Source organism: Copidosoma floridanum, unplaced genomic scaffold, assembly GCF_036245765.1.
Source record: "Copidosoma floridanum isolate Cflo_tuat_1 unplaced genomic scaffold, Cflo_Japanese_pri ptg000009l, whole genome shotgun sequence".
NCBI classification, from domain to species: Eukaryota; Metazoa; Arthropoda; class Insecta; order Hymenoptera; family Encyrtidae; genus Copidosoma; species Copidosoma floridanum.
Genome location: NW_028321886.1, coordinates 5,078,985 through 5,105,671, shown reverse-complemented (window position 1 = coordinate 5,105,671; position 26,687 = coordinate 5,078,985). Strand labels below are relative to the sequence as shown.

Genomic DNA, 26,687 nt, shown 5'->3' with positions numbered 1-26,687 from the left:
AAAAAAAAAAAAAAAAGAAAGAAAACTGGATGCACTTACCGCAGAGGTTACACAGTGGCGGACCTTAAAATACCGGCACGCGAAGCTATAGTAATTACCCACTTTTGATTTATCCATGTATATCTACGCTAATCTCCATCGGCACGTCGGCAGCTCTGCTGTACTGTATGGAACTCGGCTCGTCTCTGTGTGTGTGTGTTTTTTTTTATTATTTATGCTCGTGATGCAAAATATGTATCACGTATCAAACGAGCTTGATAATAAAAATAGTCGGCCTAACTGAAAACAATTGAGGTCTTTTGTTTTTACCTCCGTCTGGATTTGATTGGGTGACGAGGGGTGAGGGGCACGTACGTTATGTGCGGGTTTGATCGATAAAGCGGACAGGGATGCTTTTTCAGTGTATGTATAAAAATTTATTAAAATTATGTACACATAAAAACATTTTAAATAGAAAAATATCACCAAGTAGGAGAAGGTATTTGTCATTTTTGTTTAATTTCTGTGATTTTATTTTTCGTACGTAGTTGGCAGACAAAACATCCCCAGTTAAGATCTGATGTCTCCAACTAATCGAGCTGCAGTGATTATTTTGACGAGTTTACAACTTTTAAATTCACTAAAATTGGTCGTAAAGGAATTAAATTTTTTGTTTTTTTTTTGTTTCACAGAGAACTATTCAAACGCAGGAAATTTTTGGAAACTTTTCCATACGATTTTCTGAGCGATCGAACAAGTATACTTTCGGAATTGATCGGCGGATGAGTCAAGTGCGAGTAAAGTAGTGCATTCAGATCAAGGTCTCGAGTTGTAGGTCCAAAAAAAGGAAAAAAAAAAATAGAAAAAACTTTTTCTCGCATACTCTATAGCTAAGACTGCCTCGACAATTATCCTCAAAGCTCGATTTTCTTTCTCTCGTTCAAAAAGAAAACTGAATCAAACTATTATTGGCACATTGTTGAGATAACAACCACTTGACCTACAAAGCGTATAAATATATTAACCAACACAAACAGATTCGGGGGCCACGGGCAGTGGATCTCACCAACCGTTGCACGTACAATCTTCGATTGCTCCCATTTATATATTATACCATAGTGCGCGTGTTTATTGGGTTGGTAGTCGCGAGAGCTTCAAGCGCAAATATATCAATGATGATTCCTCGTGACAATCGATCGACAGCAATTTTTTCATGTGAATAAGGTAGTACAATTTTTATTAAAAAGCTCAGCGATGGGAGATACTACAACATTTTTTTTTTTTTTCTCGTCATCGATGTATGTGTACTTTTTCTGCGGGGGTTCGAAGAAATTGGAAGAAAAAAAAGAAAAAAAAAAGGAAATTCATTTAGCCAAGTGTTTGTTGTGCACGACGTATAACTCAATATATTCACCATTGACCGAAAAATGTGACTCACGTCACTGCCCGCATATGTAGACACTTGAAAAAAGCATGCGTCTCGTCTCATCCGAGGACGCACGGGAACTCCGTATGATAGAAAAAAAAAAAAAAAAAAAAAAAAAACTGCAATTCATACGCTCCGATAAAACTGGTTCGTCGTGTCACCTTCCCCTGTGACGTGGTTGCCTAAAAATAAAACAAAATAACAGGGTACTATTTTTTGTCTACACCATACGACCAATAATAACGACAACGGTAAACTCATTTTCGTAAAAGAATTTTTTTTCTGTCTTTTTTCTTTTTTTTTCGTTTGCATACATGTAAATAGGGGGTGCTCACGACTGTTGGAGTATATACAGAACCAATTCGTCATTTGCCTTGAATTTTTATTGAAACACGCGTTGACGTAGTCGCAAGGACTCTTGTGTTCTTACCGTCGATTACATTACCTCTCAAATTAAACGGCGCAAATATAACATACAAAAATAGATTCGCCATGCCTGCACATTTTTTTTTTTCTTTTAATTGCACGCAGCACATATACATACATTACGCTCGTGTGGAATGTATACCTGAAATTTTCATACCAGACATTTCTATTTAGTGTCAAGCTAAAATATCGGAATTTCTACAAAAAAAATACAAACTACTGATTCGACAAAAGTCGTTACAAATCGTCGATATACCGATGACGATCCATTTAATTGAACTCGTTTGCGAGCTGACAATAAATTTTTTCGGTTCGAAGCTTCGCGGGTTACATAAACTTAAAAGTACTTGGGTTCCATGTGATCGATCGTTATGAAACGCCTTTTTTATCGTCATTTTCTTTCGGGAAGAAAAAAAAAGGTGATGTCTACTTGGTGAGGCCAAATCGATTGCCTACACGTGTCAGCGAGACACGTACCTATTGTCAAAAAAAAAAAAAAAAAAAGAAAAATCACCGGGTCGTCGAACTATCACTCGATAACGTGGTCGCGCGTGCCTCGATTTTCTACATCCTCTTTTATTTTACTTTTTTTTTACCACAAAAATCGCCACCCCCATTCGTCTCGCACGCGCACCCACGTGCATCACATATTAACCATCGAGCTGCAATATTCGTTAAATCGGTCGCTGAGGGCACATGTCTGTACGTATATATATATATGCGCGTGTCACACGTATCGGCGTTGGTTGGTTACGCAACTCTTGGCTCTCGCGGAGGAACCTATACAGCTTGGATTTGTCCATATACACACGGAGAGACGGTGCAGATTTGACCTGCCACTTGTGCATACACACCAGCTCTTGCGATGCTTCTTTTTTTTTTTTTGTTACACATGATCGCGTTACGTAATAAATATTTGTCGTTGCACATTGCATGCACACACTTTTAATCTACGTATTTGTGTTTTTTTTAGCTCTTATTTCTACAGTGAGAGATCGTTAAAGCCTGGAATAAATTGAACTGAGGCCTATCGATGCGCGCTTTCAGTGTTTACGCGCACGGGGTTAATTTTACCCCGCTGTTACCTACTTAAATACCAACTAGTTCAAGTTGACGGAGCTATAATGGTGCTAAATAAACTTGTCGGCCACGTTTATAGTAGGGCGAGCGAGAACGTTCTTTTTTGTTCTACACGTGTTTGACGAATGGCGCGCTCATCGAAAAGTACAGTGGTGTATACATAACGTAACCAATTGTTCCGGTGCATCGTTAATAATTTTACAAAAACATCAGTGATGACAATTGATATTCAACCACCGCGTTGACAGCATAATAGGGTACGCGCTCTCTGAAACTGTACCCATGAACATTTGCTCAATGATTTTTCACATGATTTTTTATTGATTACATACTTGTTTGGATTCAGAGAGAGTAGAGGTGGGTACAGGCGCGCCGTACGAAAAAAAAGCAACGGCATCATGATGATACCCTATACGGCGCGCAACGAGTATACAGATGTATACGCCACGACGAGTACAACAAAAAATGCTTTACAGCAGCAGCGGACATGCACACGAAAAAACGTATATAATCAGGTGCACAGGTTGTAAGCGAAGCAGCCTCCGCCAAAGTACCACCAGACCTCAAAGTTGAGCCACTTGACGAAAACGAACGCCCAGACGAGCCGATTTGCCGTACAGGCGGCTCCCAAGAGCCCGTCCTCGTTGGAATTGCCGGTCAATTGGGACCACAGCCCCGAGCCGTCGAGCCACCGTCTACTCCATCTGGTTACCATTTTCCCATCCCCGAGGGAAAGCGCCGAGGAGAGAGAGAGAGAGGATCGAGTGCAACGCGAGTTCACCGATATGTGCTCGCACGCGCTAACGCCACGTTGGACTGCGTCCTCCGTTACTTGACTTATTTAACTATTAGAATGTATATACCCACCCCCTCTATCTCTCGCGACTCGTCATAGGTATATACTGATACCAAGACACTCTCCTCGCGTTACCTAACGCCCGGCTTGGCTCATATCATGCGTGTATAGGTATATACTCGGTGTATACCTGTGTACTGTTACACTGCATGAAGGTGCCAAATTAGTACTAGCAATGACGAGGTGACGAGGGCGCGCATAATCGTCCCGAAATTAAGCTCATTCATACATACGATACGACAGCGTTTCACAACTGTACATCAGTTTAGGTGTACACACGAGCGTGGCAGTCCGTGCGATCTTTAAATGATCGGTGAATGGTCTATTTTTGATGATTTGTCAAATTGTTTGGGGTGTGGTTGTCATATGGTTTATCAAGTACCGCGACATGTGGACAACGACTGTGATCCTAAAAATCGACAATATGTAAAGTTTTGGGTCAATAAGTGATGGATAATTGGAAAAGTTAAAAAAAAACTGTAATTGGCTCGAATTGAGTCGTAAATCATCGGTGCGGTGTTGCTTGAACGAATTGTCCGTGTGTAATAGGTAGATAAACCATCACATTTGCGCTGTGAATGCGGTTAATCGAGCTTTAAGTAGATACAGTCGAGTATGGTCAGACATGCACTCGTGACCAGTAGAAACAGCATGTACGTGGTTAATTTTTTTTTTTTTCTCATACTCGATTGGGAATCTTATTTTTTTTAAGTACACAGCATTGTTTCGTAGAAAAATTTTATTATACCATAAACGTTTTACAAACTAAAGAAAAACAATACTAGAATATTTCAGGGTGTTACTTAAAACCAATGAGAAAAATCACAAGCGTGACATTTTTTCAGCCCTCAAGTTCGCTCGATTGAAAAATCCTTCGTTAAATAAGAAATATGGAGATGATATAACAAGTTGCGTTAGCTTGATAGCAATCGACTTTGGAAGGGGCTAGAGCAAATCTACAAGCGAAAAAATTTGTTGCTCAAACCACGTGCCATTAACTATTTTGTCGCTTGTCTTTCAAGGACTCAAAATGGAAATGGCCCTTTTCGCGAATTTATCAATTGACTTTAGGATTTAAAAGAAAAAATCACTCGCAACTTACGTACAAACGTTGTGCAAGAAAACTTTTGGCTTCGACAAGTTAATCGGCGCAAAAGCGTAAATGCGTATTATATATTATAGTCTTGTTCTCTCGTGCATTGGACTCGCACGCGCCAAGTATCGCCGGTGCCCCAGAGAGAGATTGCGAACGAAGCCGGCAAACGCCGCGCAAATATTTACACTTTTATCCGCTCATCCTCGATAAACGCAAAAAAAAGGCCACAGCCCGAGTACCGACCCCCCGAGGAGAGCAAACACCACTTTTTGCCATCCTCCTCCGCCACGCGTGATTTTCTCGTCCGCCCCGTTTTTGTGTCGTCTAGCCTGAATTATTTATCACCATCGCCTGTATACCACTCCATCCCCGAAGGCTTAGCGGGAAAAAGTGCAATTTCTTGGACGTATACCCCGACCAAGCAGGGGTAAACAAGTTCAGCCACGTGCCGGGTGTCTGTGCATGATTGTGCTGAAATTTACATGGACATCGGGGGAAAAAAAATGAACAAATGTATGCCATACGGATATCGGCACGTGCGAGCAAATCGGTACTACATATACACACGTTCACACGCGACGGGGAAAATTGTTTACTCGACGAAACATCGATTTTGACAAGTGACATACGTCGTTGGTTTGCATTAATTTTAACCACGTTGTCAATAATCCGCTGATCCGATGTGACGCGTTCGATTGAAAATTACGCTTGAGTCGTACAGCGATCGAGAAAATGTTTCTTAATGTCGCGCACCTGCTCGATATCCTATTGTACATAGCTGATGGATTGCATCAGCAAACAAAACATATTCATCATTCAAGCGTGCGAGGTTGTATGAAAAAAAAAAAAAAAAAAAAAAAAATGAATTTTTAAATAAAGTGATGAATCCACGGTGAATTTTAATATTGAAAGCGCAGTTATATTCAAACACAGGGCATTTGTTTTTAATTTATAGCGCAGTTGGGTGGATATAAAAGTATACCACACTCGTGTGTTGCCACTCGTGTAATCGCATATATAATATCTACGGACTTGCGTGACTCGAGTGTTACACGTTCCGTCGCAAAAAGATTTACGTTGTCTAACAATGATGGGTATTTAATTGATGGTTTAAGAAAAAAAAAGGAAACACTGCTCGTTGCAACGTAAAAACAGTATATTCGATTGGAAAAAAAAAAAAAAACGCTCTCCTATTGGATGTTATTCAAGGTCGCAAGTTCACACCTACGCGCAGTTCGGTTTCACCTATACATTTCACATATTGCATTAATTTAAAATAGGAAGGAAGAAAAAGAAAAAAGAAAGTAGCAGCACTCACGTGTTCTCGTTGGTGTGATTGAAGTACCCGCGCACTTGGTCGCATCCCTCGTCCTCCGTGTTGCCCATATTGCCCCGTATCGAGTATATTAATTCCACAAACTAAGTTTCTACCATCTTACAGGTGTACGCAAGGTGTGTGGGTGTGTTCGCTGGATCTTTGCAAAATTGTCGACACACAACAGTTCTGAGCACGAAAAACAAAGTGCATGTATACCTATGCAGCGTCCGGTTAAAAGTTGTTCCTGTACGATTTTAGGATGAAACGCGTGTCCCTGTACTTTGTGAGCGAGATAACCGGCGTTGGGTAAGAACATCGGGGCGCATGCCGAGACGCTCAACGTGCACTTCGATCCGTCCCGGGATCATGCGGGGGGTTGTATTGTACGTGGACAGAGGGAGAGAGATAGGGTCGGGGATGACGTAACTTGTGTATACATCTGTAACGGTTACTGATGGCTGGTGTTTTCGTTTGGATGCGTCTGTGTGTGCTAAATGTGGAATCACCGTTGTGGGGGTAGACCGGACGGGTCGTGACATCTTGCCACGTGGCTGCTGAACTTATCCAGAGGGGATGATTTGTACTTTCTACTTTGACGACGCGGCTGGTTCGATTGATTTTTTTTTTTTTTTTTTTTTTAGGTATTTTTTATCCGGTTCGCGATAAAACAATCAAGGGTTTGTTTGTATCTCCATTTTTTCACGGGGGTAGAATTTCCATCAGGGGATTGTTTGAATTAAATACGTCCCGTTTGAGCGAATACAGAGGATGTGCATCGTTGGTTATTCATCGATCGGTTTCGATTACTTGTGCAAACCCCTAGAAAAATAGGCAAATAATGCATGCATACAAACATTATACAAATTGAAATTATTATTATTTTTTTTTTTTTTTCTTTTTTTTTTTTTTTTTCTTTACAGGATCATTGGACGAGCATGACTTTTGGAAATATTTCATTAATTTGATCCATAGAATAAGTACACTTATTATTATATCGCTTGAATTTTTTTACTTGGTCCGGAGGGGATGTTTCGATAAAAGGACTTGAAAGGATTCAAACGGCGAGTTAAAAAATTTACATATCGTTTATTTATTTGAAAAATAAATTTAATATAAAAATTTAATTAACATCAGTTATTGCAAAGATGTATAATTTATACATGATACATATATATAACGTGGATTCCTTTACGCAACGTGTTTTTATATTTAGATGTTTTGAATTTTTTTTTTTTTTCATACATATACTTATAGCGTTGAAAAGATCATTTGAAAAATGGACGGATTTTCACATCTATCATATTATTATATTGTCACGAGTGTGAGTCAATTCAAGTGATGCGGATTTTCGTTCCAAGATATACATTTATGCTGTCGTTTGATCGATCAGTTTGGTGAAAAAATTGATAGAGCCATTTATAAAGTCGCAACAGTAGAAAGGTTTGTTTTATTTTTTTATCAACCTCAAAGGCTTTTTGATGAATATATAAAGACGGGACGATTTTATTCGATCGTGAGATTAAAATGGCACAAAAAATTATCAGTGAGTACTGTAATACAATGCGGTTCTAATTTTGGAACATTTCGTTTGTTGTGTTGTACAAGACTATGAAACACTTGTGTGATAAAATCGACTGATATTAGTGTTTACCTTTGAATTGAGTCTATAGACCTTTTTTTCAAATACGTACGTATAAAGGCACCTGCGGTGAATCTCAAGAAGAAAATTAATCGATAAGAGAAAAAATGTCGATTGTTTGAAAAAAAAAAAAAAAAAATGTATTTTCCAACATCTCCCAAACACACCTTAGGCACAGGTACGCTTATGAGTTTGTATGCAATGAAAAAAATGCTTGCTAAAATCTAACGTAATGATATATGTGTGACAAAATTTTGTTTTTACTACACCAGCTAATTCGAATATTGTGCAATGATGATAAACTCACCTTTTTTTTTGTTTAACTTCGACATGCAGAAAGATTTTTTCAATCAACGTTTTCAAAGATAAATATCCTATTCCCAAATCGTAAAATAAATATAAAGTGGTTTTTTTCATAAACTAAGGCTGCATAAACTCACACAACTGTACGCAGAGGGAAAAAAAAAGATTTACAAAAGTTGATTGTCTACATTAATAATTGACGAATATTGGTCACATGTAAAAACCACACTCGAACAGCTTACTTTGTGCTTCGAATAACAAAGACGTAAGGACACATACTTTATTTTCCACGCAGGTACATGGTGTATTTTTCCGATTCCGATTGATGCCGAAGCGGTGACGATTGCAATTAAACAGTTGATCATTCCTCAAGAAACGACGATAAAATACCAGTGCAACGGACGTTTCCCAAGAAAATAGTGAAGAAAAACACGCGTACGCGATACATCCAACGAAATCGATCTCGGCCGATCGACATCGACGACACTGCCGCGACGGTTGAAAAAAACAAAACAAGTATATGATGACGCCAGCCGCGCCGGGCCGCCCCGAAAATACACGTACACCGAAATTATGGATTAAAAAAAGAAAAAAAAGGTGTTATCCAGCGTCGCATCACTTGTCCTTTTTCGACTCGTCGATGTCCTCCCCGTCCTCCAGCGATTCCTTGTCAACTTTCTCGTTCTCACGCAGATCGTCCCTCTGTTTGGGGCTCTCTGCTTCCTCCTCCTCCTCCTCCTCCTCCTCCTCCTCCTCCTCCTCCTCCTCCTCGTAAAGTCCGTCCTCCTGGAGCAGCCGCCTCTCCTCCTCCCCGAGCAGGTGGTCCACGTCGTAGGGGTCCCCCCCATCCCTGATCCGCTGGACCTCCTTCTTGAGCATGGCCAGGCACTCGCGGCGCTCCTTGCGCGTGTTCTCGAGCTCCTCCTTCCTCTCGGCGCACGGCTTCTCCGCCACCTCGGCTTCCTCGCGGGCCTCGCACTCCACTATGTAGCGCTCGTAATCGTCCACCTGGCCAACGTGGGTACACGCAACATTATACTCTATTTTTTTTCCCCCGTTTGTCTAAACACTATTTGGCCAACGGGTAATGTTATTGATTTCCGAGCTCATCAAGTATCATTAGGTATGTGCGTTATTTAATAATATTGTTTACGGGGCGTGTGCGTTTGCCTTTGGGGTGAATGTTATACGAGCTCGAAAAGACGAGTGTCCTTTGGTATAACGGAAAGGGTTTTTATTAGAGTGAAGGGAAGAAAAAAAAAGAGAGAAAAACTCGCCTTGGTTTGTAGCATGGTCTGGACGTCGTTTTGCCGCCTCATGTGCCGGGGAAGCCAGAAACAGGCCTGGATGAGCCGCAGAAGGATCCAGGCAGCGCCGACGAGCGCCATGTACGCCACCGCCGTGTACACCATGTTCGCCAAATCCACGGACACCTGATGCTGCTGCATTTTTTTTTTTTTTTTTTTTTAATTTTTAATTCGATTCAATCTGAAACACGTGTTGTGCGATCAGAAGAAGAAGAAGGCTCGCTCGTAAAATTATTCATGGAATGGGTATATTTTGTACGATGGTGCTGGTGCTAGTAGCGAGATCGATGCACGTTGTGTTGGACACTAGTGTGTGTGTGGTTGCAATGATGCAAAATATATATATATGCAATACTTCATTTTGTGCGTGTATAAGAGCGTTGGATGGTATATTATACAATATAATATTATATCACCCGTACGTACGCTTGAGTGGCCACACCGATGTCATATTTATTTTCAGACCAAGAGGGAGGGTACAAAATAAATAATGACGAGGTGGTGATTGGTACATCACAATTATGTTTTGCACCGCACGTCATTGCGTTAACTTCACCACCATAGCCTTTCAATATTGATAAGACTGTGGGTCTAGAATTTCCTCCGTGCGTGTCTGAATTTGCGTGAAATGCGGCAAAAATGTAAGCTTGGATTTGAAAAAAAAAAAAAAAAAAAAAAGAAAAAAAGAAAAAACAGCTCACGTAAGTATCGGATTATCCGAGCTGTACTTATCGCTTACAGGGAGATATAAGTATGCGTGTAATAAAAATGTAACCATCACGTAAACGTGAAAACCACGTCACACATGGTTATCGATCAGTGGATACGTATACATACTTGTTTCATATCATGTCACGAATGACACGTATATACTGGTGGCACACAATATGATAACAAAAGTTACAAGTTTGGGGATAAAAAATACTTGACGATTTCTTTGTAGCTCATAATTATTTAATTGTCTTCGACTCGTGCACTTGCGTCGTGGTGCGTGTTTGTACACATAATATATACGAATATTGAAATATACATGTGATCCAAGTGACGGAGAAGGAGAGTTTTCAAAATTCTGTAATTTACCTTTTCCGATGGCGCAAACTCGCGCGCTTGCCGATTTTCTTTACAGGCGAGACAACTCGATTGTTGTTGTTGTTGTTGTGTATATGCAAGTAAAGAAATGTCATGTATTTTTCTACCACATGTGTACCGTTTGTCGCAAAATGTTTGTGTATTATGTTCGTGTCTTTATTGATTTTTTAAAAATTAATCTTAGTAAAACAATAGATTGAAATCGTACAGGTGTCAAATAGTATAAAAATATTCCGTAAGGCAAATCATCGCAAAAGGCAGCTAATCATTTTTTATTTTTTTTATTTTTCGCATACAGTTATTCCACGCGGAATCAACAAAAGATACGTTTTAAGCAGAGCAAGCATAGAATCATGAGAAATCATCAAAACAAAAACGCACGCCGATCCGCGGTGTGAAGTGAAAAAACCTTGCACACTCACCTGCAGGTAAATACGAGTGTAGTTCAAAGATCTAGGAAAACGGGATCAATCGGGTGTGTTGCATGTCTCTGTCAGTTAATCCGCGAAACAATACTCAAAACGTAAATTTGGTGTACTACACCGATACGCGTCAACTTGAGTCAAACAAATAAACGACAACTCCTGAAGCCAAGCCGACGAGTACTGATGGCTCCTTTGTAATTTGACGCGTACACCTTGGTGCCCTCCCCTGTAATTCTTTTTTTTTTTTTTTTTTGTCCTCCTTAGTGTAAGTCACGAAAGCGCGCGCGCGCGACCATTACAAATCACAGGTTGCTGGCTCGGCCACCCACCACTGACCCCTATATGATACAAGCGTTGCTCGATATATGGATTATTTTAATACTCGTGGAAGAGGAGCGCACATAATATGTAACCACTTTGAACCAACGCCACGGCAGCAGGTGTGTGTGTGTATACTTGTGGACGGTAAATGGGTCATTTTACAAAAAGTTGAATATTTTTCAAGGGTATCACCAGTTAATCGTTGCTTTTTTGCTGGAATTTTTCGGACTGGACCTCGGTGCTAGTAAGGTATTTCTGTGAAGTATGGAAACAGGCTCCCTGTACATCATTGACAGTTTAGGGTGGCAGGAAGGTAAATAAATAAGCAAGCGTGGTCTCTACGCACGCGTAGTAAAAGTTGAACGTGTAATAATGTTAACGTTATTTAATTGTGCGAGATAAGCGCTTTTTGCTCCTTTTGCTACAACAGTTGAGCTTGTGCGCTTGTAATTGGTAAACAATATAACTTGATAAAACACTATGTGCGAAATCAACTGATACGTGTGGTGGTGTGTTAAAAAAATTAACAAACCAGTGTTTTGTGTAATATTTGTTTTAAATTTATTTCAACCATTATCTATTATTTTCATGTCGATACAAAATATTCACCAAAGTCGACTATAAAAGTAATCTTATGATCAATAAATAAATGCGTCATCAACTGTTATTGACAGTATGTATATATTTTTTTTTTTAATAATATGGCTTTACAATTTCGATACCGAGCTTTGTAAGTCATCGGGAACAAGACACAGCTATACACACTTCACAGGGGAAGATCCGAGTATTTTTTTTTTTGATTAAAAAAAAATTGACTTTGACTGAAAATGAGTTTTTTTTTGTCACTTGTGGAAAATATTCACAAAAAATATTGCGCATTTCACGAATCACCATGAAAATTTTTTTTTTTCTTCTTTTATTTGATAACTTTTCTACTTTCCAACGTTAAAAAATTACCTGTCAACTGCTGAAATTATTTTTTTACAGGCCTTACACGATTGTAATAATATGAGAAATAATATTGATGATAAAAGTAATAATAATGATAATAATAATAATAATAATAATAATAATAATTAAAATTATAATAATGATAATGAAAAATGAATCCATTCATACAATTTTCTATCATGTTTTTATACTCATAAAAAGAGTACCATATTTTATGATTTTTTTTACCCTTTGACGGTGCAAGCGTTCAGAATATTATGAGATACAATGTCCAAAGGCAGGCAGCCAATAGCGCATGGCTAAATGTTCATTACGTTTTGCTCTCAAGTGGACGAATCGAACGAGCATAACAAGACAGAAGTGAGGAAACATGGACAATGCACTTTCTCGCATCTGCTAAAGCATATAATACCCACGGCCATTTAACATTTGCTGAAGCATGAGAAAGAAAATGACATGGCGTACCTACTAACAACTCCATTACATAAGGGTATAAGTAGTCAACTGTGCACCGTTTAAGGATTTAGGAGGTATATACAATAACTTCAGAACTTAAAGTTACGAGATTCTTAAAAATTTACTCGACCTAAAAATACAGCTTATAAAAATATCACACATCTCTCAAAATTTAATATTGACAACTCATGCGTGTTTTGCTCGTTAAGTAAAAAAAAATGATAAAAAAAAAAAAATAAATAAAAAAAAAAAAAAATACGGATTTAAGCACAGATCAAGTTCGCATGAATAAAATAAAAACTTAAGACGCACTAGTCAATGAAAAAAAGCATGAAAATACGTTATTATCATTCTCCTTTCATTTACATCACTGAAATAACTACAACCATCCTCTTATATACACGCATTTTCATCACCGTGATATCGACGGCTGTCGAAAAGCTTCAAGTAGTCATCGTCCTCATCGTCGTAGTTGTCGCAGTCGTGGTCGATGTCGCCGTCGCGGACGTCGTGGTCACCGTAGTAGCTGTTGCAGTCGTAGAAGTCGCCGTCGCCGTAGATCTCACGTAGAAGAGAAGGTAAGGTGTGGCAGAATTTCTGGGATTAGGTGCGAGCTTGTCTTGAAGTTCTCGTGTGGGTATTACACGGACCGCCTCATCGTCACACTCGAGCCACGTACCACTACTTTGGCGGGCCGTCTGCCTGATACCGCAACATTCGTTGCCCCTGCAGCCTTGAGCTTTTTGCTGCTGTTGTTGTTTGCCTCGCAAAGGTACTCCCTTGTTCTCAGTGGGCTTGTTGCCAAAGCAACTGAAAAAAGCTGTGATCTTGCTATTGTCTGAGCTGTGCTGACCGTTCTGGTGAGCATTAGTTGAATTATTTTGCTACGGGAGACAACAAAGTTACATTAAAATCGTGTAATTTTGGTTATTAGAAAAAAAAAAAAAAAAAAACAAAAAAATGAGCATAAATTTTCACCTGTTTTTGTTGGCGTTGAGCATTATCACGTTCGCATTGCTGATATTCATCATGAGACGATTCACCGGGCAAGCGCGTATACGCAACATAATGACCGGCTGTCATTGTCGCCCCTTGATGCATTATCACCGAATAAAGGTTGTAAACGTGCCGTTGGCTCGGATCTTTAGCTGGAACACTGGACGACGAACTAGAACCGTAGCGAAGCTGATCTGTAATAATGTTGCATTCTTCACAGAAACATTGAAGATTCAGAGGAGTTGGCATGTGATGATTAATTTTTTCCATGGAACTGCGATGTAAAAATAATTAATTAGTTTTTTTATGATTGATCATTTTCAAGCAATAAAACGTGACAAGTAATTAGCCTACCCAGCAGCAGTAGAAAATCTTTTTAACTGTAAAACAAGTAATCTTGGCAATGAAGGAAAGCATATAGCTCGTCTAGCTTCGTTATAACGGAGACATGTGGCACACCAGTATTTATTTTTATCACATAACAACTCACTCATCACTACTGCTTTTTTGTAAATAGCACTAGAATCCATGGTCTTTCCATCTTCATCTGAAAATAATAAAAATGTTATCAATGATAAATACACAAATTATGGGGAAACATTTTTTGTGCTTTTCAAGGATTACCTTTCTCATTAGAGCGATCCATTTCAATTGGAACACATATATCACAAAAGGTCTCCTTCCTTTCTGTGACCTGTTCGCACTCCAGGCACGTGGTTCGCAACAGACTGACGCCTTCAAAGTCTTCGGAAATGAAACACTTTTTATTCTCGAGTGGTCCGAGCGAATCGAGCTCACCATTACTCATAGCAAGTGGTGTAATGCTGCCGTTTTCAAGCTGTTGCTGTTGCAAGCTTAAAGTTTTGGAGGCAATCGCACCATTAAGGTTGGTCTGAACAAGTGCGCTCGCGCTTGAAGCTCGCATCGAGCTCGATGTTGGCTTTTTTTTCGATTTTTGCGATTTGCGTGTTCCACGTTTGCTACTATCCGACTGCACTGCCCTACCGTCTCGCAAAAAGTCGCTTTGGCTGCTACTACCTCCATCGATTCGCCAGTTGAATTGATTTTCTCGGTGACGAACGAGCAGCTGGAACGTTTCACGAATGTTGTCGAGGAGGCAGACGAGTAGTTCGTGTGCATCCTGCTGTTGATTACCCTCAAAGATGGGATTGACATCCCTGCAAATGAATGAAAACTCTGTTTGGTTACCAAATTTCTAATAGAATTAATGGTGATTGAATAAATCTATAGTGTGATTAAAAATAAAAGATGAAAAAAAATGCTGTACCTCAAGGCTTGTAGAAAAGCATCAGGCTGAAACGGTTCCGAATTTTCTCTTGCTTCTAATTCTCTCAAAGATATAAACAATTCGTGCAACTTTTCAGTAGCAACTTGAATTCGAGGCTTATTCAGTTCTGTTGCTGTACTAGCAGCTGTCAGTGATGGGAGATCTTTGTTGCTCCAACTACGATTGCTACTTGTTGTAGATGATATACCAGTTCGACCCAGTGAGGATATTTTAATCTGTAATGCAAAAGTTGAGTCTATAATTACACAGCAAGAAAATCAAATATGTAGTAACATAAATTTTAAATCAGCACGTACTTTAGTTTGAAGCTGTCTTTCGCTTATGATTGATAAGTCTGTTGCGAGATGATGGAGATTGTGTAAGAAAGATGGTGTGCATCGTAGCGTATAAAGTACACTGTTCAAAAAACAGGTATTTCCCAAGTTACACAAAGTTGCTATCTTCAAGCCTCCAGTTATAACATTGGATGAAAAATCATATGCAGGATCTCTGTGAGTGCTACCTAGCCTTTGAAAGTCATTCAACATTTTTATTGGCTTGTTATCTGTTTAAACAATAGAATATAATTCATTAATTAAAGCTTGATTGATAATACTAATACTCTTTACAAAAAAAAAATTTTAAAACTTACTTAATTGCAAAGGACGCAATTGGCTAGTACTAGCCCGTCCAGCAGACTGGGTATCAGGTTTACTTTTGTTAACTCCTTGATTATGTCTCTCCGACAAAGATAGAGAGAGACAAAGTTTCTTCCTCGGAGGGTTAGGGTGCTCATCAGTATCTTCCTCTGCTTCTAATACTGTCATTTTCTGTCAATCTACAAAAGTCGTTATAAAAACAATTTGATTAACATTGATTCGTTAAGCAAACTTCCAAAGTATAAAAAAAAAAAAAAAAAAAAATAACAGATAGGTAAATTGCAGATAACAAGCGAGCAAACCAAGTTTAGCAACTATGTCAAACCAGTAGGAAAAGCTTTTATTTTGTCCACGAGTTGGACACACAGATTTAACGCACACGGGATGCAGACAGACATCTCCCACAGGTATCATCAGAAATATTTACAAAAATTATAATCTTACACACACGCTTGCACTCTCCATAATATGAAAATAGGTAAGTAAAGTACAAGTAATTACCCCACGACCAAGGCCATATGATTTCTCGCGCACTACTTCTTGTATCACATCGCCGGCAGCTCTGGCTCTAGGTGTATACTGTATGTATATGTAGGGTATGAATAATACACGCAGAAGTCATGGAACGTCGGCTTGAAAGGGACAGCTTCGTTGCCCGTTCATTACCTTCTCCAGGGCAAGATAGATATCCAGGTATACCTAAGAAAGTGAATGCTACAGAAAAGAGATAATGTACCAAACAGTCAAAAAGGTGATAGGTCCAGAGGAGGAGGCCGTACTTAAGTATTGTAATTTGCATGCGCGCGCGCGCTACGCGCGCGAAAGCACTTGGCACTCTGGTGCACTGCACATGAGGGAAAAATCTTTGGAGATCACTCGCGAGCTGAACCAAAAGGGATGCTGCCTATCCGCAGCATCCGATGTGCCTATTGCAGTGTTGTAACCAGCAAGAGTGTGGTCAGTGGTGGCTGATGGTGGCGACAGTTTGCTTATCCTTTTTCGGGCATCATCTGTTCTGCGAAAAATATTTCAACAATGTAATGCACTCTCGACCCTGGACCTCGCGTTGAACGTACCTACTATCCTCACTTCATCATCCAATTAATTACCCAATTTACTTATTATCCCTATTACAGTGATTTAATTATTTATACCACATAAATGTGCAATTCCTTCTTCTTTGCTAACTTCACTGTACTTATAGTTTGAAGTACACTCACTGTTTTTACCACCACACTATACCAATACCGCGTAATTCGTAGTTGTGTGTGTACAAATAAAATGTATAAATCTTTCATTTTCCAATCAGCGCCATCTCGCGTGGCTAATTTCGAGCCCTAAGTCACAATTTTATCATTCTGGTAAAGAGAGCACCGTGTTAACCGTGTAAGATATACGTAAAGTTATGTGTCGTAATTATACTAATTAGTGATTAATCACTATACGAAGTAGTGCCATATGGGGTGTTTTCCGCAATCGTCACCAGCAAGTAATTCAAGGTTGCGCTCTACGTTACCGTCAGGTCAGTAAGTCAACTACCTCGAATTAAACTGGCGCTCTGTTCCGTAATCTGGCCAGTTGAAATAGCAGACGACAGTCAATAGCGATGAAATCTTATTATTAATTCACTTTTTTCTCGACTTTCACGTCGTCTGCTGACGGTAACGTATATATATATAGAGCGCAAATTTAAATTACTAGCTCTCGTGACTCGTGACGACGATTGCGGAAAACACCCCAAGCGGCGTTACCACCACAACCTACGTAACTTTGCAGCCTCTGATTTTATCATTCTGGAGCCGTGGAGCCGTACCATAAGTATAACTTTTTTTAGCTTTGCGGGCCTATGTTATAACATAGGCCGATGTACAGAAAAATAGTTATATGGTACGGCTCCTGGTAAAGAGAGCACGGTGTAAGATGTACGTGAAGTTATGTGTAGTAATTAAAGAAATTACTACTAAGTAATGCCATATGGTCGATTTTATTAAACCATATGAATATCTCTATTTTTAGAGGTCGACTTTTGAGTGAAAAATAGATTGTAAACTTGCCGCAAACAGCACAAACCACGTTAAAATTTTATTATCTATTTGTACAATTAGTTGCGGCTGGTTTATAATTATCAAAAAGACTTTGCTGTAAATAGCAATAGTTATTTGGATCAGCGCCATCTAGCGGTCTTTATTTTTTGGCCAAAAGTGGCCCCTAAAATTCTCAATCAGAGCATTCAGGATTAGAGCCATTCAGTCAATTATAAACCAGCCGCAACTCATGATAAAGCTATAGAATGAAAAAATAACGATACATGTGTTTTAGGCGGCAAGTTAACAATCTATTTTCTACCAAAAAATCGACCTCCTGTGTGTTTGTACTTTTGAAGATAAATTTTCAAGCATAAGATAAATTGTTGACTTGCCGCCAAAAACACACGTATCGTTATTTTTTCATTCTATAGCTTCATCATGAGTTGCGGCTGGTTTATTATTGACTAAATGGCTCTAATTCTGAATGCTCTGATTGAGAATTTTAGGAGCCACTTTTGGCCAAAAAATAAAGACCGCTAGATGGCGCTGATCCAAAATATACAATGTTACTTACAGTAAAGTCACTTTATTAGTTATAAACCAGCCGCAACGAATCTTACAGATAGATAATAAAAAGTTAACATTTTTTGTGCTACTTGCGGCAAGTTTCTACATCAATATTTGACATATCTTATATGGCTCATAAAATCGACAATATTTACAAAATTACAATACTCTTGACCTTTTACCATTAACTCATGTAAGCACAAATTAATCAGTCTGGATCTCACTTGATCAGAGAAGGTTGGGTTCTTTGTTTACTTATAACACTTAAAATTTACATCTCTGGAATAAATGTATTTTTCAATTAGTGAGATCCAATGCTCCATTCTTAGGAGACTCTTTGTGTGACTGTGCTTCTTTTTCAGGCCTTTTTTCTTCGGTTGTCTCTTTTCGACTGATTTATTTAATTTACGTGTATATTTGATCGTGATTTACGATTTCTGTAACACAAATTTTGTTATGTACATATTACATAAGTTAACTGTTTATTGGAAATCTAAAGTTGAAGGGCTGTTCTTTCATTAGTTAATGGTAAAAGGTCAAGAGTATTGTAATTTTATAAATATTGTCGATTTTATGAGCCATATAAGATAAGTAGAATATTGATAGTTTATGAGGTCGATTTTAAGGTAAAAGATAAATTGTAAAGTAATTTAAATTAAGTGAGATCCAATGCTCCATTTTTAGGAGACTCTTCCTGTGTAACTGAACTTCTTTTTTGAACTTTTTTTCTTTAGTTGTCTCTTTTGGACTTATTACTTTATGTATCTATTTAATCATTGTTCAAGATTTCTGTAACACAAATCTTGGTATGTACATATTATATAACTTAGCTGTTTATTTAAACTAGAAAGTTAAAGGGCTGTGCTTCCACGAGTTAATGATAAAAGGTCTAAAGTATTTTAATTTTGTAAATATGGTAGATTTTATAAGCCATATAAGATAAGTGGAATATTCATACTTTTCAGGGTCCATTTACAGGTAAAAGACATGTTGTAAACTTGCCGCAAGTAGCACAAAAAATGTTAACTTTTTATTATCTATCTGTAAGATTCGTTGCGGCTGGTTTATAACTAATAAAGTGACTTTACTGTAAGTAACATTGTATATTTTGGATCAGCGCCATCTAGCGGTCTTTATTTTTTGGCCAAAAGTGGCTCCTAAAATTCTCAATCAGAGCATTCAGAATTAGAGCCATTTAGTCAATAATAAACCAGCCGCAACTCATGATGAAGCTATAGAATGAAAAAATAACGATACGTGTGTTTTTGGCGGCAAGTCAACAATTTATCTTATGCTTGAAAATTTATCTTCAAAAGTACAAACACACAGGAGGTCGATTTTTTGGTAGAAAATAGATTGTTAACTTGCCGCCTAAAACACATGTATCGTTATTTTTTCATTCTATAGCTTTATCATGAGTTGCGGCTGGTTTATAATTGACTGAATGGCTCTAATCCTGAATGCTCTGATTGAGAATTTTAGGGGCCACTTTTGACCAAATGACCAAAAAATAAAGACCGCTAGATGGCGCTGATCCAAATAACTATTGCTATTTACAGCAAAGTCTTTTTCATAATTATAAACCAGCCGCAACTAATTGTACAGATAGATAATAAAATTTTGACATGGTTTGTGCTGTTTGCGGCAAGTTTACAATTTACCTTTTACCCAAAAATCGACCTCCAAAAGTACAAAAATTGTACCCACGGGATGCTCAGTGTTAACTACACTTATTCGAATAACTGAAAGAAACATCGTCGTGCTTTCATTCTGCATGTAAAATTGTACTTTGTTAATCCCGGAGGGGCGTAATTCACTATTTCATTGTTGATTAATTAGTATTATTACATATTTCCAAACTAAAATCATTAGTTGTAGTTAAAATGGACGGAATATAAATTTTTCAGATATTTTATTCAAAGTTTTACAGTACAAAAAACACCTTATAAGGTAAAGTTTTACTTGGACTTTTATGGTAATTAAATTTTTAATAAAAATGAACCTATGAGTTTTTTCATGTTTTTCCAAAGTAATGGCTATAGTAGAATACACATTTTTCTATAACCCGGACCATACCTCGTGAAACAAATTCCGCGTTTGGACAATTTTCACTCAAAAAAATTCAGTTGCATGAAAATTTTTCATATTTTTCATAAATAAATGTATCAAATGAACCTAAAGGCTATATATATACAATTAGTTCTTTTGATTTTTCTACATATCACTTATTTTTTAACTAGAAAATATGGCAAACGATATTAGCTACACAAACTATACCGTTTGTTGCAATGAATTGAAAAAAAAAAAAGGAATTCTCTTGTACCTATTTGCCTCAAACCACCCTCAAAACAAACTCACTGAATGAAATTAACGTAACACTGATTTTTTTGTCGTGTACGTATGATCTCACAAAATACATCAGCTAAGTTTTTCCGAAACACTTATAGTCCGCGCAGCATCAGTCATCGTAATAAAATTCTTGCTTCAAATACTGCATGGTTGTCATGACGAGGTCGGCAAGATAAATCAATCCTTCGACTATGCACAATACTCCAAGCACGATACCGACCTGTGAAAGGTATTATTATTATTTTTTTTTTTTAATTTTACCGATGTACCTCGATGAATCGAAGCAAGTGACAAGTTTGCTTCATCTCACCGTTTTCTCGCTCGACACGTCAACGTATCTGTTATCCCCCGTGTAACCGATCCAATAATGCAGAGCAGTGCCACCGACCATTATAAACATGAACATGCCGATAAAGTTCATTATTATCTCCTGTGGATCGGAGGTAAAAAAAAAATGTTATTTTCTTCTTCTTCTTCTTTTATTCAATAATCGGTGACAAAAGAGTATCCCTACCATGACAGTTTTGCTGCCATCCAAAGCCTCGAAGAAATAGCTGATGAGGACGACGCTCGTGTAGATGAAGAAGCCAACGATGATGCCGGACGCCACGATCTCGACGTCCGGAGTTTTGTCCTCGTTCAAGTTCCATGTCCCACCGACGCCCAAAAACCCTCCGTTGCAGCCGACGCGGTAGAGGACAAGGATCGCTATGTTTAGCAACTGAAAAACGAATGTCCACAAGCAGAGATACAGTTTTGCACATGGAGTACTTTCGACGCGCATTCGTTTCATCTCGTATTACTCATCGCGTGGCGAAAACTCGAGTGAGTAAAAAAAAAAAAAAAAAATCGGCGAGTCATTTGTCAAACAACGCGAAGTATATGAAAAAAGCTTCTCCATCGTGGCCATTGTGCCATTATAAAAATGTTGCACCATAAGTATTATTCCAACGTAAAAACCTACACCCACGCATTCCTGCTCGCGTATGTACGTAAATATACATATACGCGTGTGTCGTTCGACAAACAACGCCATGCTTATCGTCCAACTGATACATCACCTGTATACGGCGTGAATCACGACCGTTCGTACTCTAAATTGTAATTATTTATCGCCATACCATTCCCGATATTACATGAAAACTTTGACATGTGAAATGTATCTTCCGATACATTTTTACGATTTTTTATGTCATTCATCATCTTTTATAACAAAGCAAGAACGTACAATTTATTTCACCCCTTTTCGAAGACCTGAAAAAAAAAAAAAAAAAAAAAAAAAAAAAAAAAAAAAAAAAAAGAGAAATGTACTGTCAAAAATACAGGGTTTTACGCAATGATCTCCGGAAGTATTTGTTCAACGCGAGCTTGTCGCGAATTGTGACTCACCAACTTGACCCCCTTGATCGCAATACCCCCGATCGTCTGAATGTCCATCATTGTTGGCCGCTAGAAAAAAGAAAAAAAAAATCGACAATTTCCACTATCGAAAATAAAATAGAACGCACGGCGCGACACGGGCCCGCACATCACTCGTACACCAAGCAACGCGTGTCTCGCGGTTCCGCGTCAAAGAAAAAACTGCGTGCACGTAAGTACTCGCGCAGAGGAATCAGAGAGTAAAGTACCAAGCCCTCCTTATCTAATCTCGAACGGTGTCGCACCCACCTGTTTGGTGCAGCCTATTCCATTTGTGTATACGCGCATATGTATACACCTTATCGCTCCCTCTTTGGCTCATAAAGCCTTTCCACCTACATTTACGTTGTTTGTGTATACGCACCGGTGACTTGAGTCAACCAAACCAAAAGTCATATTATATCATTGTGTTTCGAACGGTGATCTATACACTACATTTTTAAATGTTTCATTTTACCTTTTTTTTTTTTTTTAAACAAACCGGAGTCTCAAAATTGAGTGGAATTACATGGAGTGAATGTAATTGTATTGCAAATTGTTCACGCTTCCGGGGTGATTATAGTGAAATGTTGATCAATATATACGAGACATCTCGAAAAATGATGATTCAAAATCGACATCGGCCCAGTACGATTTCACTGCATGGCATAAAATCTTGATAAATAACAAAAATTTCAGTGAAAACCACGTAGTATATTGAATTAATTCATCTTTTGGGATAGGTATAGGGTAAAATCAAATAAATTGAATCGTCAATGTAGAAAGTAACAATGATTTAATGATATAATGTTATGTATAGATAGCGACATTACAATTATATAATAACGCGTGCGTACTCCGAGCAGTCGTGACACTGTTTTTTTTTTTTTTTTTTTGTTCTCCTTCTTTCTTTTTTCCCTATAGTCATTCATTCGTCCTCATGCATGTATCGCTATGAGTTGAGCCATCTTTGACAATATTTTCGCAAGTGCCCTTCTATTTACGCCTCGTATCTTTTGTATCAGTTAATATTTTACATTAAAAAAGCGATTTGGCCGCATTGCGTAGGGTGATTATTGATCTTGTGACCAAAAAAATGTACCTACATCGTAAGGACGATCCTTTTACACTGTACGTTCAATTTTTTTGTGTTTCTTTAGCCACGTCCTTTTCAGTGCTATTATCCTACTCGGTTCGAAGCGAAAATCCAAAGTTATGTCGAGTCACCACATACGAAAATAGAGAAGTGTACTCAGTTATCCAACAAATTTTTTTTTTTGTTTACCTTCGAGTATCTCTTTTTTTCTAACACTTAGGTCACATCGTATAGCTTTTTAACACCCCTTCGTACATTGACTTACTGTTTCTCTTGTTTTTTCGTTCGCCAAACTATATTTCAGTATTGGACCAACAAGTATTAATGTAGCACTGTAATCCTCCGCGCTCTATCGAAGCCAAAAAAAATGCAGTCAATTAAAATCCAAGCCAGCAATGCTTGCCGTAAAAATATCCTCGGATAAAAACGCTCTTTGTTTGGCTCTAGACAATAATTTATCTACAAAGATGCACATGTCTTTTATTTTTTTTTTTAATGTACTCGTTGACGGGTTTTTTTTCTTTTTTATCAGTAAAATTTTCGTCCGTTTATTCTGAAAAAATTCAGCAACGTCTACTCTTCTTATTGTTGTAACAATGATAAAACACCAAGGCAAGATTGTCCTCGGCGATATTTTGAGCTCTTAGGGTAAGTATAGTATTTATTTGTGTGTTTCGTTTTTGTCGGATATATTTTAGGCTGACTTATATCTTTAAAAAAACACTTTATATAAAATGTCCCTCTACGGGATCGTCAAAGCGAATTCTCGCTCATGCATGTACACGGTTTTATTGATAAAATCCGCGCTTTTGCTTATAACCTACGCTCTATGTGTATATATGTACAATTATAGTTTTTTTTTTTTTTTTTTTTTTTCTTTCATCATCTCTTTACAATAAAATGTCGAAATACAGCAACAAGGGCGTCTTTTTGTAACACAACAAGGGCAAGTACACGATGAATGTGTGTATATATATATATATATATATTCTATGTATATGTACGTATATATATATCTATCTATATATATTTGTTTTTATGTATAAAGAATGGAGTGCGAACAGGATGTGCGCGATAGAATTTCGAAGGACTCTCGAGTTTTTTTTTTTTTTTTTTTTTTTTTTCGAGAATACAAAAAACAAACAACAACGACTTGTATTACAATGTACTCGTTACATCTAAATATGATACGATTCAACGCTACATTTATTTTAAACGCGAATAAGTTTGAAGGAGAAATGTGGAGCCACTTCTGTCCTTGTCATATTTATCTTTCTCACTTTTCGTTTCCATTGAAAATCTACATAGCGGAAGAGCTATTACGATACTTAGGCACATATATAAAACTCCTACAGGTTTTTCGTTTTTTTTTTTTTTTTTTTTTTTTTAACTTCTCTACTCCTTCTTTTTGTGGTCACCGCAATGATCTTTCATGCGTTTTTTACCAAAACACGTGTACTTGGGTGGTATTCAACAGCTAATCTTTCGACGCACCAACATTTAATTGAGCTTTCTTTACTACTTACGACTTGCACGAGCCTCAGAGATGCACTGCACACTCTCGACAACAACCGGCGAATCGATATGTTCTCAAACCATACGTAGTCACAGTATTTTAATCTCTTTGTGGCAATATGTATTCATGAAAAAAAAAAAAAATATATATCGAAACAATTCTGGTGTAACTCGCAGTCTCATTTCATGCGTGACAACGTTGTCAAATTAGTTTTAGTTTCGATGAGGTGCAAACTAAACTCTACACAGTAAATAATTCCACGACAGACTAGCGTTGGTGCACTTGCCCTACTTTACAAATCATCAAGCTTCAGTCGTCAAGTTTGTGATTTCTGCTGTATTTCACAGTTGTGTTCCCAAAAAGTAGAAAGAAATAAAAAAGAGAGAAAAAAATAATTTTCATCAACAATTACTACAAAAGCTAATGTATCAAAGTAATCTCGTTTAGAAAAAATGGTTTCTTACAAAAAAAATCAAAGGTACAAAGCCTTGTTGACTGGATATTATTGTCGCTGTGTACATTGCGTATGTGAAATTTTTTTGACTCTTAAAAAATTGTTTGTAAGACAATTCGAAGGGCGCATACTTGTTACACTGTAGTTGCGCTGTAGAAAGGATTTTGGAAGCGCTTTTTTTTTCATTTTTAAGACGAGTTTGCAAATATACAGACAATAACGCAATCAACGAGATGCCGCGAATGTATAGCTTAGTAGTAGGGTAACAAGAGACAAGAGAATAAAATTTAAAAAAACTATCTGTGCACTATGCTTTTACGGTGAAATATGTGCGTCCCCCTCTCTCCCTTCGGTGTAGCGCTTTGCAGACTAGAAAGTAAAAATCATTCATACATTTTTCTTTTTTTTTTTTCACTATTTTTTGTTTGTCGTAACTATCCTCGTTCTCGTGACTCACATATTCAGGTTCATTTACTTGCAACACGCTACATTCGACGCTCTCACCAAATGACAAAATTCTTATCTACCTACATAATAAAACTATTATTATTATTTTTATTATAATGCGTGACGTACAGCGAATCCGCAACGCCAAGTGCGACATGACATTACCAAACAATCGCGCGAAAAAAAAAAAAACACAATCATTTATTTCACACGTTCGTACAATCACGGACACGTGACTCGCACCAAAATCCAAACGCGGAAGAAAAATCAAACGAGTTTTGCCGAGTCTTTAACCCATACGAGCCAACTCGCGGAGCACCTTTCGTTTTCTCAATTTTTTTCTTTCTTGTTTCGCCACAGCCAAACACAACTGGCTTATTAACCATTTTAGAATGGCTCGACACCAAAGGTACGGCATTTCAACAACGACACACTATCATCAGGTTTGAAAAAAAAAAAAAAAAATATGTATATTTCAACGACACACTTGACGCGGAAAAATCGCGTGCCCGGACACAGATCTGCAATCGAAGCAGCGGTAACCTCGCTCGCCTTACAAACAACTCTACATCATGTATATTTACAACAGCCAAAAGGGGCAAATGGGATGGGGATGGTACATAAATTCAATGGTCGGGTAACTCGAGGGAAAGAAAAAAAAAAATAAACAAACAAACGAACGAATGGAAGGTACAGGATGGAGGGGAAGAACCCCGATGGCCACCATCAGCACACTCGTGTGACTCGCTGATTATCTCGCAGCATCGAATCATCGTATCACCATAAAAATGCATGAATAACGCATTCAACGCGACACACATGTGCAACGAGCAGTGCTTCAATCGTCCTCCTCGTCGTCGTCGTCGACATCGTCGGAGAGGACGCGTCGATGTGCCGGGGTGGCTGGCCTCGAGCAGTAACAGTGGAAATGTCAAAAGACGCAAGCGCAGTCCTCGGAGGCCCTGGCCTACCTGGCCCGTTTGCGGTTCAACTTGGCGAGCTTGCGCCGCTTGAGGATCAGTTGGTACAGGCTGTCCAGGCCCTCGTGCAGGCCCTCGCCCGTTATCGCGCAGGCCGGCTGCACCCGGATGCACGCGCTTCCCGGTATCGACAACTCCAGCACCCCCAGCTGCTTCTCGAGCTCGTCCACCTCTTTGGCCCCTGAAATATATTGTTTTTACATTGTACGGAAATAACTTTGCTTTCGTTTGAGACATT

At 38.3% G+C, this 26,687-nt stretch overlaps 4 protein-coding genes across 9 annotated transcripts in view; all 4 read right to left on the bottom strand.

Annotated features, from left to right (window-relative positions):
- Positions 1-7,954: 7,954 nt before the first annotated feature.
- On the bottom strand, positions 7,955-11,108 carry LOC149375247 (uncharacterized). The gene is made up of 3 exons (XM_089589613.1): positions 10,942-11,108; positions 9,401-9,611; positions 7,955-9,131 (listed from the first exon to the last, which is right to left on the bottom strand). Exons 2-3 carry the CDS (start codon positions 9,569-9,571, stop codon positions 8,739-8,741), a joined length of 564 nt encoding a protein of 187 aa, XP_089445739.1. The 5' UTR covers positions 9,572-9,611; positions 10,942-11,108; the 3' UTR covers positions 7,955-8,738.
- Positions 11,109-12,323: 1,215 nt separating this feature from the next.
- Positions 12,324-16,821, bottom strand: Usp1 (ubiquitin specific protease 1). Of its 6 annotated transcripts, none has more exons than XM_089589620.1 (10): positions 16,692-16,821; positions 16,395-16,630; positions 16,117-16,329; positions 15,609-15,794; positions 15,274-15,521; positions 14,957-15,192; positions 14,293-14,846; positions 14,023-14,215; positions 13,651-13,942; positions 12,324-13,556 (listed from the first exon to the last, which is right to left on the bottom strand). In XM_089589620.1, exons 4-10 carry the CDS (start codon positions 15,781-15,783, stop codon positions 13,116-13,118), a joined length of 2,139 nt encoding a protein of 712 aa, XP_089445746.1. In that variant the 5' UTR covers positions 15,784-15,794; positions 16,117-16,329; positions 16,395-16,630; positions 16,692-16,821; the 3' UTR covers positions 12,324-13,115. The 6 variants fall into 6 exon arrangements, with proteins under 6 accessions (XP_089445746.1, XP_089445747.1, XP_089445749.1 ...); XM_089589621.1 differs by having other exon boundaries at positions 16,117-16,314; XM_089589623.1 differs by having other exon boundaries at positions 16,395-16,625.
- A 3,702-nt stretch (positions 16,822-20,523) lies between these two features.
- On the bottom strand, positions 20,524-22,132 carry LOC106646029 (protein snakeskin-like). Its single transcript, XM_014362026.2, has 4 exons — positions 21,948-22,132; positions 21,073-21,279; positions 20,869-20,988; positions 20,524-20,778 (listed from the first exon to the last, which is right to left on the bottom strand). Exons 1-4 carry the CDS (start codon positions 21,996-21,998, stop codon positions 20,668-20,670), a joined length of 489 nt encoding a protein of 162 aa, XP_014217512.2. The 5' UTR covers positions 21,999-22,132; the 3' UTR covers positions 20,524-20,667.
- Positions 22,133-24,105: 1,973 nt separating this feature from the next.
- Arl4 (ADP ribosylation factor-like 4) overlaps positions 24,106-26,687 on the bottom strand; it is a 43,903-nt gene continuing 41,321 nt past the window's right edge. Inside the window, exon 4 of the mRNA XM_014362031.3 lies at positions 24,106-26,630. Coding sequence (XP_014217517.1) covers positions 26,437-26,630 — 194 coding nt within the window. The 3' untranslated portion in view covers positions 24,106-26,436. The remainder of the gene's footprint in view (positions 26,631-26,687) is intronic.

Bases quoted from the DNA above. Each gene is read 5' to 3' on its own strand.
- LOC149375247 (XM_089589613.1), bottom strand. From the start codon at position 9,571: ATGCAGCAGCATCAGGTGTCCGTGGATTTGGCGAACATGGTGTACACG. The intron at 9,132-9,400 runs GCGAGTTTTTCT...CACGTTGGCCAG, and splicing joins AGACCATGCTACAAACCAAG to GTGGACGATTACGAGCGCTA.
- Usp1 (XM_089589622.1), bottom strand. From the start codon at position 15,783: ATGACAGTATTAGAAGCAGAGGAAGATACTGATGAGCACCCTAACCCT. The intron at 15,522-15,608 runs GTAAGTTTTAAA...TTGTTTAAACAG, and splicing joins ATTGCGTCCTTTGCAATTAA to ATAACAAGCCAATAAAAATG. The intron at 14,216-14,292 runs GTAATCCTTGAA...TATTATTTTCAG, and splicing joins GGATCGCTCTAATGAGAAAG to ATGAAGATGGAAAGACCATG.
- LOC106646029 (XM_014362026.2), bottom strand. From the start codon at position 21,998: ATGATGGACATTCAGACGATCGGGGGTATTGCGATCAAGGGGGTCAAG. The intron at 21,280-21,947 runs GTGAGTCACAAT...TTCGTTTTTCAG, and splicing joins CGATCAAGGGGGTCAAGTTG to TTGCTAAACATAGCGATCCT. The intron at 20,779-20,868 runs GTGAGATGAAGC...TACCTTTCACAG, and splicing joins ACGTGTCGAGCGAGAAAACG to GTCGGTATCGTGCTTGGAGT.